Source organism: Cyprinodon tularosa, unplaced genomic scaffold, assembly GCF_016077235.1.
Source record: "Cyprinodon tularosa strain WSP-4 unplaced genomic scaffold, ASM1607723v1 ctg812, whole genome shotgun sequence".
NCBI lineage: Eukaryota > Metazoa > Chordata > Actinopteri > Cyprinodontiformes > Cyprinodontidae > Cyprinodon > Cyprinodon tularosa.
This window is the reverse complement of record NW_024039577.1, coordinates 273,408-286,135: the sequence shown is the minus strand read 5'-3', so window position 1 is coordinate 286,135 and position 12,728 is coordinate 273,408. Positions and strand designations below refer to the sequence as shown.

Below are 12,728 nucleotides of genomic sequence, written 5' to 3'. Positions count from 1 at the left end.
CACAGCTCTCTTTGCCCATGACCTAGCCCTCTTTCCTTCCCTCAGCAGCCCTCAAAAGCGTAAGCAGTTGGTCTGGGGAGCCCCAATGTCACTTGCCAGGGCCGTATTGGCCCAGTTACCCAGACGGGCAGTAGGTGGCCCCCCTCAAAATTTATTTAGAAATTTTCTAGTTATAATTATTGTTTATAAGAACATTGCTGGTGGAATAAACCACCAGTTTACTCATATAGTGTGAACTATATGAGTTAGCTAATGATAAGACAAACATAAATCAGGCAAGTGAATGCTCTAATTTGCATGCATAAATTTTACCTGAATGTTGAAGAGTGAGTTGAAGTCAGGGATGATGATATGCTTGTCTTCCATCTTGCGCCTCATGTTCTTGATGGCGTGGATGGATGTTTCATAGTACGGCTGTGGACGGCGGCGGAAGGGCAGCTCCTTCTGCCAGAGGCAGCATGTCTCAAACAGTCTGTTAAACACCAGCCGGGCCATCTTCACTGACTCCATCTCTGGAAAAAAATGACAGACACAGAACAGGTTGGCCCCAAATAATTAACAAAGTTGGATTTATTTGTAAAGGACCACACTAAAAGCATGTGTACGCTTAGAGGATCCCTTGTGAATACAGTCTATTACTTAAACTGCACAAGATACTAAAAAAACCTCTAAAAGCTGCTGTGAAAAAAGGAAAGGGAATGTTTCATTTAGGGCTGAACAATTTTGCCCCAAATTCTTTTAATTTGTGTGTAGCACAGAGACAGAAGTGAAAAAAAAAATCTTCACAGATCTGCCCACCCTGCAGTCAATGTGACATGGAGCCTAGGCCGAAATTCAACTGAAGAAACCACCTGCGTCACAGCCAATCAGCTTTCAATGACACCTCCATGAAAGCCAGTCGGCATCCAAAGCTCATCTTAAAAGGCCTTCGATACGCACCTGTATGGTCCTGTGGGCAGATGAGCTGTGATTCATTCAGATTACCCCGTTTCAACCCACCTCCACCATCGTCGCTAAAGCTTCATCAGAGTGTCATTCCTCTCGGACTCTTACTGCGTTCCCTGTCTCATCTTAACCGGTTCAGCAGAAGACCGCCATGTTGAGCCTGGTTCTGCCAGAGGTTTCTTCCCAATGGGGAGTTTTTCCTCTCCACTGTCGCTCCATGCTTGCTCCTCATGGACAGGTTCTTCAACCTGTGTTATCCAACTGGACTTCCATCTCCAGTGGACTACTGTGGCTCCTCTATTTCAAAATGTTCTGGGGATGGTGAAGCTAAACAATGATTAAAGAAGGGCTCTGGCTGATGACCCTGAAACCCTCCGTCAGAGGTGTCTCAGCCAGAAATGCCAAGCAAATAATAATTAGGTACAATTGTCAGGATTCATTCTATATATGTATATAATAGACAGACTCTAAAACAAAACATTTGCTAAAAGAACCATCCACTCACAGCAGTAATTAAGCCAAAACTGTATGACAAATATCTACACTGAATTTTAGATGCGAAACATTCTTTGTCAGTAAACATGAATGTTTATTTGTACATTTTATCCATTTACAATGCACTGAAATTATTCAACAAATAAATGCCTGTTTCTTTTTATGTTCAAACAGTTGTTTATTGATGCACGATAATTCACAAAAATTATCTCTTATAAGAATAATTGATCGCAAAAACATGTTTTACTAAAATATTAAGTGCAGCCCTAAAAGACACATGCTCATAGTTCTTCCTCTATCCCTGCTTTTATTAATTTTACAGTCTCTACTTTACAAATGCTGTAAGTGCAGTCCAATCCTTTGACTGTGCACACAATCATGGCAGGTAAAGCAGATTCTGATACTGGTGTTGAGCTAAAAATAGCCTCCACATGTCCACGCTATGGTGCTATAAATAACATAATATCACACTTCGGGGGGAAAAAAGGCATATCAGCAGTTGTTCAAAATATCCGATTTAAAAACTAAATGCATGAACAATAGTATTGTTTTTTCCCTTTTTTAAAGATAAGTAAAAATATTATATCCATTTTCTACTGCAGTAGTATCACCGAGCTCTACTAAAATAATCCTTACCTTGAGCACATTTATTCTGTTTCATATGACTGCTCTGTTAAAGAATATATGTCTATAAAATAGGGCTGAACAATTTGCCAAAAACTTTTCAAATGCAATTTTATTTTGATTTTCTTTTGTGTTAACCCCAAGCTTATAGATGTTTCACTCCAGGCTTTTAGCTTTTGAAAGCTTGCTTGCCCAGAGTCCATTGTTAATGGGCTTTACCTTAACCATTGTGTAAAAAAGTGTTAACCGTATTTTCCAGACTTTAAGCCACTACTTTCTTTCCAATGCTTTCAAACATGCAGCTTATAAGAAGGTGCAGCTTTTATGTGGATTTTTCCTAACCGCCAGAGGGGGAAGTCAAAATTGGAAATTAAAGAATAACGGACCAATTTTCATTTAGTCCGAAATGTCCAGAATTCACACATTTTGATATTTGTTTGCAACATTAAAGCTGCCGAACGAATAAAGAGACTGAGGTCAACTCCAGCAGAGCTGAAAGCAAATGGAATTCATTTCCCAGCCCTAATATAAAAACAATGACGCTTCAACTATTGGAAACTATTAACCCAGCATGCATTGCACAGGATAAAAATGGGGAGATCTATGGGTGAAAATTAAAATATATCATTTTGGACTAATTCAGAGTAAAAAATTTTTGTGTATTACAGATGACAAATTTTAAGGTAATAGAAAAATCGCAGGCTATTTAGGCCAACGTGTTTAATTAGTCATGGATCCCTTTAATATTTTTTGTGTTAATAAGAGTCTTTAGAAACTTTTAAGTCTTTATTTTTTACCAACTGTTTAAAATGGGAAAACGAGAAAACATGCTAGTAAAGTAGAACAGATAAGTGTTGATCTTTAGAAGTGATGAAATTAATAAAATAAAAAAAAGCTCCCAGACTAAACTTCCCCATATCTCCAGAGATGTGAATCTAAAAAGTTTAAAACAGTTAAAGTCCAAAGACTTTTGTTAAGGAAACATCTAGAAACAGCAATATTGGCCTTTTGGTGTCTCCGTCTCACAGTAATACCGGTAACTAATTACAAAAATGGTATAGCATTAATAAGGTATCCACGTCTCTGGAGGCTTTGAATATTTTGTCAGATTACAAACACAAATGTAGATTTATTTAGATTTTTAACAATAACTCACGCCAAAACAAATAAGCATTCAGGAGTTGCAGATTTGTACTTTTGAAATTATAATTTTCTCTGATCTTTACAATGAGAGGTTACTTTCAGTTGGTTTTTCACATAAAATGCAAAACAGAATTTGATATAATCCTGAGCCAAATAGAAGATTCTTGCTTCCTGTTCATCCATTGTAAAGTTGCAAACCAATGGTGCGCCTGCAGATGATATTAACAGTAAAATCCTTAATTTGTTAAAATGAGGGAAACCTTTTACAAATAAAACTCAACATTAGATGTTTTAGAAACTGTCGTTGTTAATCACTGTACAGATATATCTTCATTCTATATAATTATCCATTCCTACTCTCTGGATTTAGTGATCATGACATCATTAGAGGGATTATAGGAAAATTTGACCCCATGGATGCAGAATATAACTGAAGCATGTTTGAAAATTTCCGCTCTGTCCTGTTACATTATGTTCCAGCTTCCAGCTGGGAATGAGTCTGAGCTTCCTTCATGCCCTCTAGCGGTCAAATCCCACTTAATGCACTTTGAGATGGAGAAGTGGGACACAGCCCTGGTGGTTTTACGCCTGTGTAGGTGTGGGATGAAGTGAGAGGGAGACCTAATTTGTTTGAGAGAGCAGTCTTGTGGGCTCCCGGGGGAGGACTCACGTGGTAATGGGTCAGCTCCATCTTCTACAGTCTTGTTGAGGTTGTGGATGGAGAGGTCGGACTGAAGGAGGCTGTCTGCTGTGGCTCTGGCCAAAGCGGCGGCCAGCGAGCAGGGGCAATTGCTGTGGTGGGGAGAGAAGACACAATTATGAATGGATCGGCAGAGAAATCATCTTACAGTAATCCTCTTTGAGGGCCAGCAGGATCATTTTGCTTCTACTCAGTTTATTTGACTGCAGAATATGGGCTCTAAAAACAAATTTATAAAAAAAAAAAAATCATTTTTGACTTTTGATTTTATTAAAACTTCAGTCATCAGCACACACATCTTTGAAAATGGCATCACAAGAGTCAGAGGATGAGAGAGTCATTTCAAGGACTGAAATGAACGCATGCTGTAAGTGACTTCCTTCCACAACTAGGCCATCTCCAAATGAAGGTAACAAAGTTAAGTGTGAATGCTATCCATGACGCTCACAATTAGGTCAAAAATAAACCTTAACTGAGCTCAGATGCCATTCAATAACAGAGATACTTAAAGCTTACTTTAACATAATGCAACTTTTACATAACGCAGTCATGATATCTATGCTGGAGAGTAATCTCATAATCTGCAGTAAATCATGTCTGTAAATCTGGCCTTCTTGATGTTGGTACAGAAATAAACAAACCTACATTTCCACCTAATGTCAAGATAATCCACACTGAAAAAATATTAAATTAAAGAGACTGTATAATGCAGAGGATTAAAGCCATTCGAATGCCCTCCAGTAGAGACAAATGTTTTAGCCAAATAAACTCGTCCACAGAAATACATAAAATACACCTAAAAGCCAGCTCTATGATTGGATGCCCTCTAGTCTCAGTGCAGGAGGTGGGAAATAAAAGGATCCTAACTAAAATAATATCTCTGTTGGATAATGTCTTCCACCGCATGCATGAAGCTGTTGCTGAATTGGATGGAGAGCTCCTTCAGTGACAGACTGCTGAAGCCTAAATGCACCAGGGAGCGTTATCACACATCCTTCCTCCCAGCAGCTGGAAGACTCTATAACCATCACTGTTCCCAACAACTTAAATAAGTTGTTACATTCATGCTGATTTTTGCACAGTTTCTGTCTTAGTCGGTTAAATAACATGCTGCTGTCATTTTGCACATCTCTAATGTTGCTATTTTCAGATATCCATTACTGTTAAAATGTCCATAGCTGTATATTGGTTATTTATTCTCCATGTGCACAGTATTTATATTGTTAAAACATTTTACAGTGCAGTATTTTATTGTTTATCTTTTAACTCTTCACTATAATGTTATTCTTATGCAGTTTTCTAAGGTTCACATTTGGGTGACTATTTTTTTCTATAATCTTTTGCTGTTGTAAACACCAGAATTTACCCATTGTGGGACAATTCACAGATTTTCTATTCTATTCTATGCTTATCAGATTCAATATTGTGATAATGTAATAATGGGAACTCCTGTAACAGCAGCCTTACTGATGGTGTTACACCATCACCCACACTGATGTCTATGACGGTCACCCCTCAGCTCAACACAGAGACAACACCAACATTGATATTAATGGAAAGAAAACCCGATATAACTGATATTGATGAAGAGAAAACAAGAGAAGAAGAAACTATATGAAAAAAAACTAAAACAAAATTAAATGTCTCCAGTTCATACTTCAACAGATGTTTTAAAGCAAGGAGTACACATCTGGCGAGTATCTGACTCCAGCCTGTAGGTAAGGCTTTGATGGAAGATTAAAACTTTGTGATAGTGTCCTCCACAACCTGACAAGTGAGGTTTCCGGTTTGCAATGAGCAGAAATATTGTCTTAAACAGGAAATCTGCCACCACAAGACTGTCTTGCGTTTGTAAGCAAGATTTAGCAGCAGGCCAGGAGAATTCTGGGAGCCTGCAATGCATTTAATTTTCCCTCTGATAAATGATCTCATGTTGGCTGGGTGCAACATTGTACCTATTAAATACTTTGCATCCAGTGTGAAAGTTTAATCAATAGAAACAAGCCCAGCAGTAAACCTAAACATCTTCAATTAATTCAGGCTTGGTTGCCTCTGCAAAAGGAGACAGCTAAACAAGATAATTTTAGAGGAATAGTTAAAAGAACCATACAACAAACTTTAATCCTCCTAAATAATTAGGGGTAGATCTCGGTTTATGTTACATAACATATAAAGACAAGTAGACGGGAGCAATCATAAAAGCTGGTGATCAGCAGAAGAAAAAGGTGAGTTTAAACCAATATTTCATTAACCGATGTGGAGCTGAATGGAGGAGGTGACGAGGTGATTTACAACTAACTTGATACATGGGCATACATCAGAGAGAATGTAGATAGAGGTATTGCATAGAAATTATATTTTATCAAAGCTAAATTGAAGAGTAAGTAAGTAAAAATGTATTTGTCTAGCACATTTTAGGGGCAAGGGTATTTGAAGCACAGTCTAGCGGCAATGCTATTTGAAGCAATTTTTCGCATAAAGAAACATCAGAAAAAATGCAATAAAACTATTAAAAGCAAAAATTAGGTAGACAGAAATTATTTAAAAATCAGATAAAGTATTAAAAAATTAACAACCACATACATGTAAAAATCATAGGGAGATGGTTTTTCACCTGGATTTTTTTGCGGGCTACTATTCAGAGGCAGCTATGAAGAGATGGGTTTTCAGCCTTAATTTAAAGGAATTCAGTCTTTTAGCTGTTTTGTAGAGGAATAGTCACTCCACTGGTAGCTCTCTCTGGTTGCATTCATATTATCATGCCTGTTGGATTATCATGCTTGATTTTTGAGTATAACAATATGTTTTTGTAACAATGACAAAAAGCACTTTTGTGTACTTTTAGCATAGGGTTGGGCAATTAATTGCATTTGCAATATAATCGCACTTTAACAAAATGCAATTTTCTGATCGCAGAGGTACTTCATTTTGGTCACATTACATTGCCTCCACACAAAAGATAGAGAGAGTTGCAGCTACAGTAGCACAAAGATCCATGCATACAAGTAAAAGTAAGCACCATTTTTTTTTTTTACAAAAAAATGTTACAGTATAGGCCTGAAAGCAAGTCTGGACAAGCAAATTTTCAAACTCACGAAAATCTAAATAAAATCACATTTGCTATATTCGTTAAAAATAAACACATTTCAAATTTTTGGCAAAATCATTCAGCTCTACTTTAGCTTAATAAGATCCTATGATCATAAGGTGTGATATTGCACAAGCGCAACGTGCAATATCTCAGTGTGCAGCGCAGTGAATTGAGGGACGTGATGGAGCCTTACGTCTTCAGCATCGGAGAAAAGCCAGTCAGCAACATCAGATGGATGATGCAAAAAGAAAGAGGAAGAGTCGTGTATCAAGCGTGGAAAAAGCGCAAAAATAATCACAAGCCAAAAGGGATATAATAAATGTTGCCATTTACTGAGGCAGGATCTAAATCTGCAGAAGAATACAGAGTTTTACTGTTTATATCAATAAAAATAATTATTTGATCGAAAGAAGGAAAAATATGTTACCCTTTTTTCCCCTCATTGACATTGTGACACATTGATTAAGTATATTACTACCTCATTCCACCCAATTTTACAAAAAGCAAAAAAAGACATGTCAGAACAATACGTGTTTTCTTAGGTGATGCCTTGGTATTAATTAAATCACAGAGCAGAAGTTGTTTCAGTGCACTTGAATTGGCCTTGTCTATGGGTGGAGGACCTGTGCATGGTTTTGGGAAAGTGCATACACTATATTGCCAAAAGTATTTGCTCACCCATCCAAATTATTGGAATCAGGTGTTCCAATCACTTCCATGGCCACAGGTGTATAAATTCAAGCACCTAGGCATGCAGACTGTTTTTACAAACATTTGTGAAAGAATGGGTCGCTCTCAGGAGCTCAGTGAATTCCAGCGTGGAACTGTGATAGGATGCCACCTGTGCAACAAATCCAGTCGTGAAATTTCCTCGCTCCTAAATATTCCACAGTCAACTGTCAGCTGTATTATAAGAAAATGGAAGTGTTTGGGAACGACAGCAACTCAGCCACGAAGTGGTAGGCCACGTAAACTGACGGAGCGGGGTCAGCGGATGCTGACGCGCATAGTGCGAAGAGGTCGCCAACTTTCTGCAGAGTCAATCACTACAGACCTCCAAACTTCATGTAGCTCAAGAACAGTGCGCAGAGAGCTTCATGGAATGGGTTTCCATGGGCGAGCAGCTGCATCCAAGCCATACATCACCAAGTGCAATGCAAAGCGTCGGATGCGGTGGTGTAAAGCACGCCGCCACTGGACTCTAGAGCAGTGGAGACGCGTTCTCTGGAGTGACGAATCGCGCTTCTCCATCTGGCAATCTGATGGACGGGTCTGGGTTTGGCGGTTGCCAGGAGAACGGTACTTGTCTGACTGCATTGTGCCAAGTGTAAAGTTTGGTGGAGGGGGGATTATGGTGTGGGGTTGTTTTTCAGGAGCTGGGCTTGGCCCCTTAGTTCCAGTGAAAGGAACTCTGAATGCTTCAGCATACCAAGACATTTTGGACAATTCCATGCTCCCAACTTTGTGGGAACAGTTTGGAGCTGGCCCCTTCCTCTTCCAACATGACTGTGCACCAGTGCACAAAGCAAGGTCCATAAAGACATGGATGACAGAGTCTGGTGTGGATGAACTTGACTGGCCTGCACAGAGTCCTGACCTCAACCCGATAGAACACCTTTGGGATGAATTAGAGCGGAGACTGAGAGCCAGGCCTTCTCGTCCAACATCAGTGTGCGACCTCACAAATGCGCTTCTGGAAGAATGGTCAAAAATTCCCATAAACACACTCCTAAACCTTGTGGACAGCCTTCCCAGAAGAGTTGAAGCTGTTCTAGCTGCAAAGGGTGGACCGACGTCATATTGAACCCTATGGATTAGGAACGGGATGTCACTTAAGCTCATATGTGAGTCAAGGCAGGTGAGCAAATACTTTTGGCAATATAGTGTATGTTTAATCCTGCCATAGGAAAACACAAATACTGCTCTGCAGGGGATTTATTAAATGAAACAAAGAATGCTAAAACAACTAATGTATTTTTTTTGTCTTCACCTCTACAACAAATTCTGACTTTAATTCTTACATCTTTTCCATGGAAACTACAGCAGCTACAAACCTACTTGGTAAAGATCATCTGAGGGAATTAATTAAATGTATCTAAAAGTGACTTAGTTATTTCCTAGGCAACACTGGACAGAATATATCCAGATTATTCATGATGCACTTTCTGAACTTTTTTTTTTCACTCATAAACCTCAATAACTTTTTAACATCAACATTTTATCCATTGTCACGGCTCACTGTTCCTTTTACCTTAGCAAAAAATAGATTTTTATTTGAAGACTGACCATATCTACTTGTAAGTATGCTCGAATGCTGTTTGAAAACATTAGACATATATTCTCAACTTTTATGGTCAGTTAGAGTCGGTAACAAAAAAATTGGCTAATCCATGGTTTTATCATTGATAGTAGGGCTGAAACAATTAATCGGATTAAACGTGATTAATCAGTCAACTAATTTAGTAATCGAATAATGGTTAATTGGAGTATAGAGACTCGTAAACATGCCTGTAGCTGACAGAACAACCCATAGAGCATTAATTATACTAGGATTGAAAAAAAATATTAACATTACAAATAAAATATTTTTCTTCCAGTGTGTCCTCTCTGCAAATATAAACACCACCTGAAAATAAACCATTAAATAAATGGGGATTGAAAAGGACTTTGATTACTTTGAAGGTGGCGTGGTTGTTAATAGGCTGGTTTAAATAGTTTAGAAACTATTGATCCAAAATGCACAGCCAGCTCTTAGGTTTACAGACATTCCTTGCTGAATTTAGACTTAAGAAAACAACAACGTACAGGTTTTAGAGGAAGAAGAGGCAACAATAGCTCAAAACTTTAATACTTGTTAGATAAACAATAACAGCAGAAAACCAAACTGAATTTTGGCAGCTAAAAAATTTAAATTAAGGCGGCAAAATTGTATAGATTTGCCTAAACTTGATTTCTACAGACAGAAAAACATTAAGGGGTCAAGGCAGCATTTTATAATCGTAAATCAACTTATAAAGCTTGATCAAAAAAAAAGAAAGTTGAAAAATACTGAGGGTTTTTTTTTTTTTGGTTTTTTGAGAACTATGATGCCTGTACTTTCTGGGCAAAGCCTGAGCTTGTCCACAGTGTTGCCCAAACACCTGTGGGTGTGTTTCTAACACCTCCAGGCGTCATCATTAAATTCTTAGAAAAGCCAAACTCTAGCAGAAAAAACACAAATAGTTCCCCAAAGATAAATTGTATTAGTATTTGATTTGCATTAAAAGACACCACGCTTTTGTTTATATATTGACATTTTAAAACAAACACATTCACCACCTACGATCAATTAGGACACACTGGAGAGCCTGTTTTTCTCTAAAGGATATGGGTACATGAATATTTAACATTTACAGAGAGTCAACAATGCAAGCGTTATGAAATGTATTTAAAATGTAATAGAAATTGCAGGATCTGGTGAGGAATAAATCAGGATAACCCTCCTATTTAATTCCTATTAAAATGGCTGCAATAACACAGAGCTACATCACTGTTTTGAAGGAGGTTTGCTCTGTTTAACCCTCAGATATTTAGCCTGGTGAGCATCCCACTGAGGTAAAAGAGAATATCATGGTTGGAATGAATGAGATGCCTGACGCCTTCAGAGAAGCTTTAAGCAATGAGTCTTGTAATTTATTTAGATGCGTCTCTGAACTATTTGAAACCAGCCACAGCACTCCATAGAAAACACAGACCCTAAAAATTAAAGACATTTAGAAAAAACACCGACAAAAGTAATGCTGACCAAGGAATTTCTCTCCTAAAGCTGACAACAAGATGCTCAAAGAAGTCTCCAATGTTGTAAAATATGGTAAAACCAAAAGCAGACTATATATAGTATGTCTACTTAGTGTACAAAAGTGTCTGCCTGTACATCAGAGACTGTAGAAGTTTACTGAGAGGTGCTGAAGCAGAAAAACTTTCATCTATAGGATAAAATATTATGGCCTGATTTAAATTTGCCAGAGAGAAGGTAGCAAATACCAGGATTTCTGGAATAATGCTCTTTGGACTAAGGAGTCTACATTTGAATTGAAAACAGAATTCGAGGAAAATAACCTTATATTAAGACCATATTAGGACCTAATCTAATCTCTAATCTAAGATTTTTTTTCCTCCCAAATCTGATTAATCACTTTTTGAACAAATTTTACTCTGAGCCATTGAAGGAACAGGAATGGATTGGTGAAAATTAATCGAGATTTTTTCAAAAATGAAATCTTCACATACAAAAAAATGCGTTGAATAAATTTTGTTAATTAATTGCCCAGACCTAATTAAGAGAGAAATAGTGCACACAGAAAACCTGACGTTGTAGAAGCTGGAAAACTGTCCTGAGGCCGAAATCAGAGACCGGTAGATGCATACAACAAGCCTCACGCTGATGACTCAAAGGTGTCCAACATTTTTCTTCAAATTAAAAAAAATTCTGACACCTTTTGTTTATTGAATAAAACAATGTTTATTTTTTTTCTGCAAATAATCAAATCACCTATTTTCACTGAATATCTAATGTGTGTATACTGACTACAGTCACAAGAATACCGTGATCCTGTCAGACTGCTGGTTTGCTGCAGATTATACAACAGAATAAGATTTTTACATCAGTTTAGACTATGTCACTTTATTTTAAGCTGCTTCAAAATGGTTCATTGCAGTCATTAAAAACTTGGCACCTCTGAAAGGCTGCTGCAGACGTTCAATTAATCTTCAACTTCTCTGTTATCGAAGAAGGTTAATTGTAAAGTATACAGTATGAAAAATGATGCATTCAGCTGGAAAGTTAAAGCAAAGCGGCACAAATGGACGGATTTCAACTTCATCTCCTTCCATAGAAAGTGGTTCTGTCAGGTCCTTGAATTTATTCTCAAACTGGGTCAAGGGCTAGAAGCATGAAGAGCGGAGTAGTTACAGCATGCCCCCATAAAGCAGTAACCATAGCGATCTCCTGAGAAAAGTTCTGCTCGAAACGATGTGGCCCCTACGTCAGAGAAATATCATCCTCTGTTTCTATAAGCAAACATTACAGGAAACGTCGGTCAGACGAGCCGGAACATCTGAGAAAGATCTGGGGTCATGATGTCTGCCTCTGACACTCTTTATTCAGGACTGTAGAGCTGTTGTATCCAAACTAAACTGAGTTAGAAGGAACATGGAGTATCTAACTCCACAATATTAAACATTATTACATTTAGTCACCCTCTTCTCATTATTATTGGATTCACATTAGCAGGAGACTATGTAGTGTTAAAACTGTGTCCAGTGAACCGTCTCTATGCTGTTTTGGCCTCATCTGGGATGCAGATGGTCTCCAATGTTTCTTCTGGATATTTCTCTCCCATTATGACCCTCCTGGCTGTGTATGGTGGCATGAAAAACCTTTGTTCTTGTACTGACTTGTTCTGCACAGTTCCATTTTTTAATAAATGCTTTAGTAACATAAATGCCATCCCAACATATGCTGGAAAACATGCTTCGTATGAATGCTGTTCTTTCTTTTCTTTTTTTCATTCTAAAGATCGGGAAACGTATTACATTCATTGGTACTCCCATCAATCAACTGTCAAAAGTAATGAGGGTCTGTGTCACAGTATATTTATAAAAATACACTTCTTTTAAATTACCAAGTTATTTACCCAAACATGAGATGCTTTAACTGCTATTTTTTTAAACTGAAGGTTCAATTTATAA

At 37.8% G+C, this 12,728-nt stretch overlaps 1 protein-coding gene across 1 annotated transcript in view; it reads right to left on the bottom strand.

Annotated features, from left to right (window-relative positions):
- Nucleotides 1–312: 312 nt before the first annotated feature.
- The window catches only part of LOC119774436 (protein phosphatase 1E-like), a gene marked incomplete at its 3' end in the record, with an annotated part of 55,421 nt that continues 43,005 nt past the window's right edge, over nucleotides 313–12,728 (bottom strand). Inside the window, exons 3-4 of the mRNA XM_038271951.1 lie at nucleotides 3,878–3,999; nucleotides 313–512 (exon numbers count right to left, since the gene is read on the bottom strand). Of these exons, the coding sequence (XP_038127879.1) occupies nucleotides 313–512; nucleotides 3,878–3,999 (322 nt within the window). The remainder of the gene's footprint in view (nucleotides 513–3,877; nucleotides 4,000–12,728) is intronic.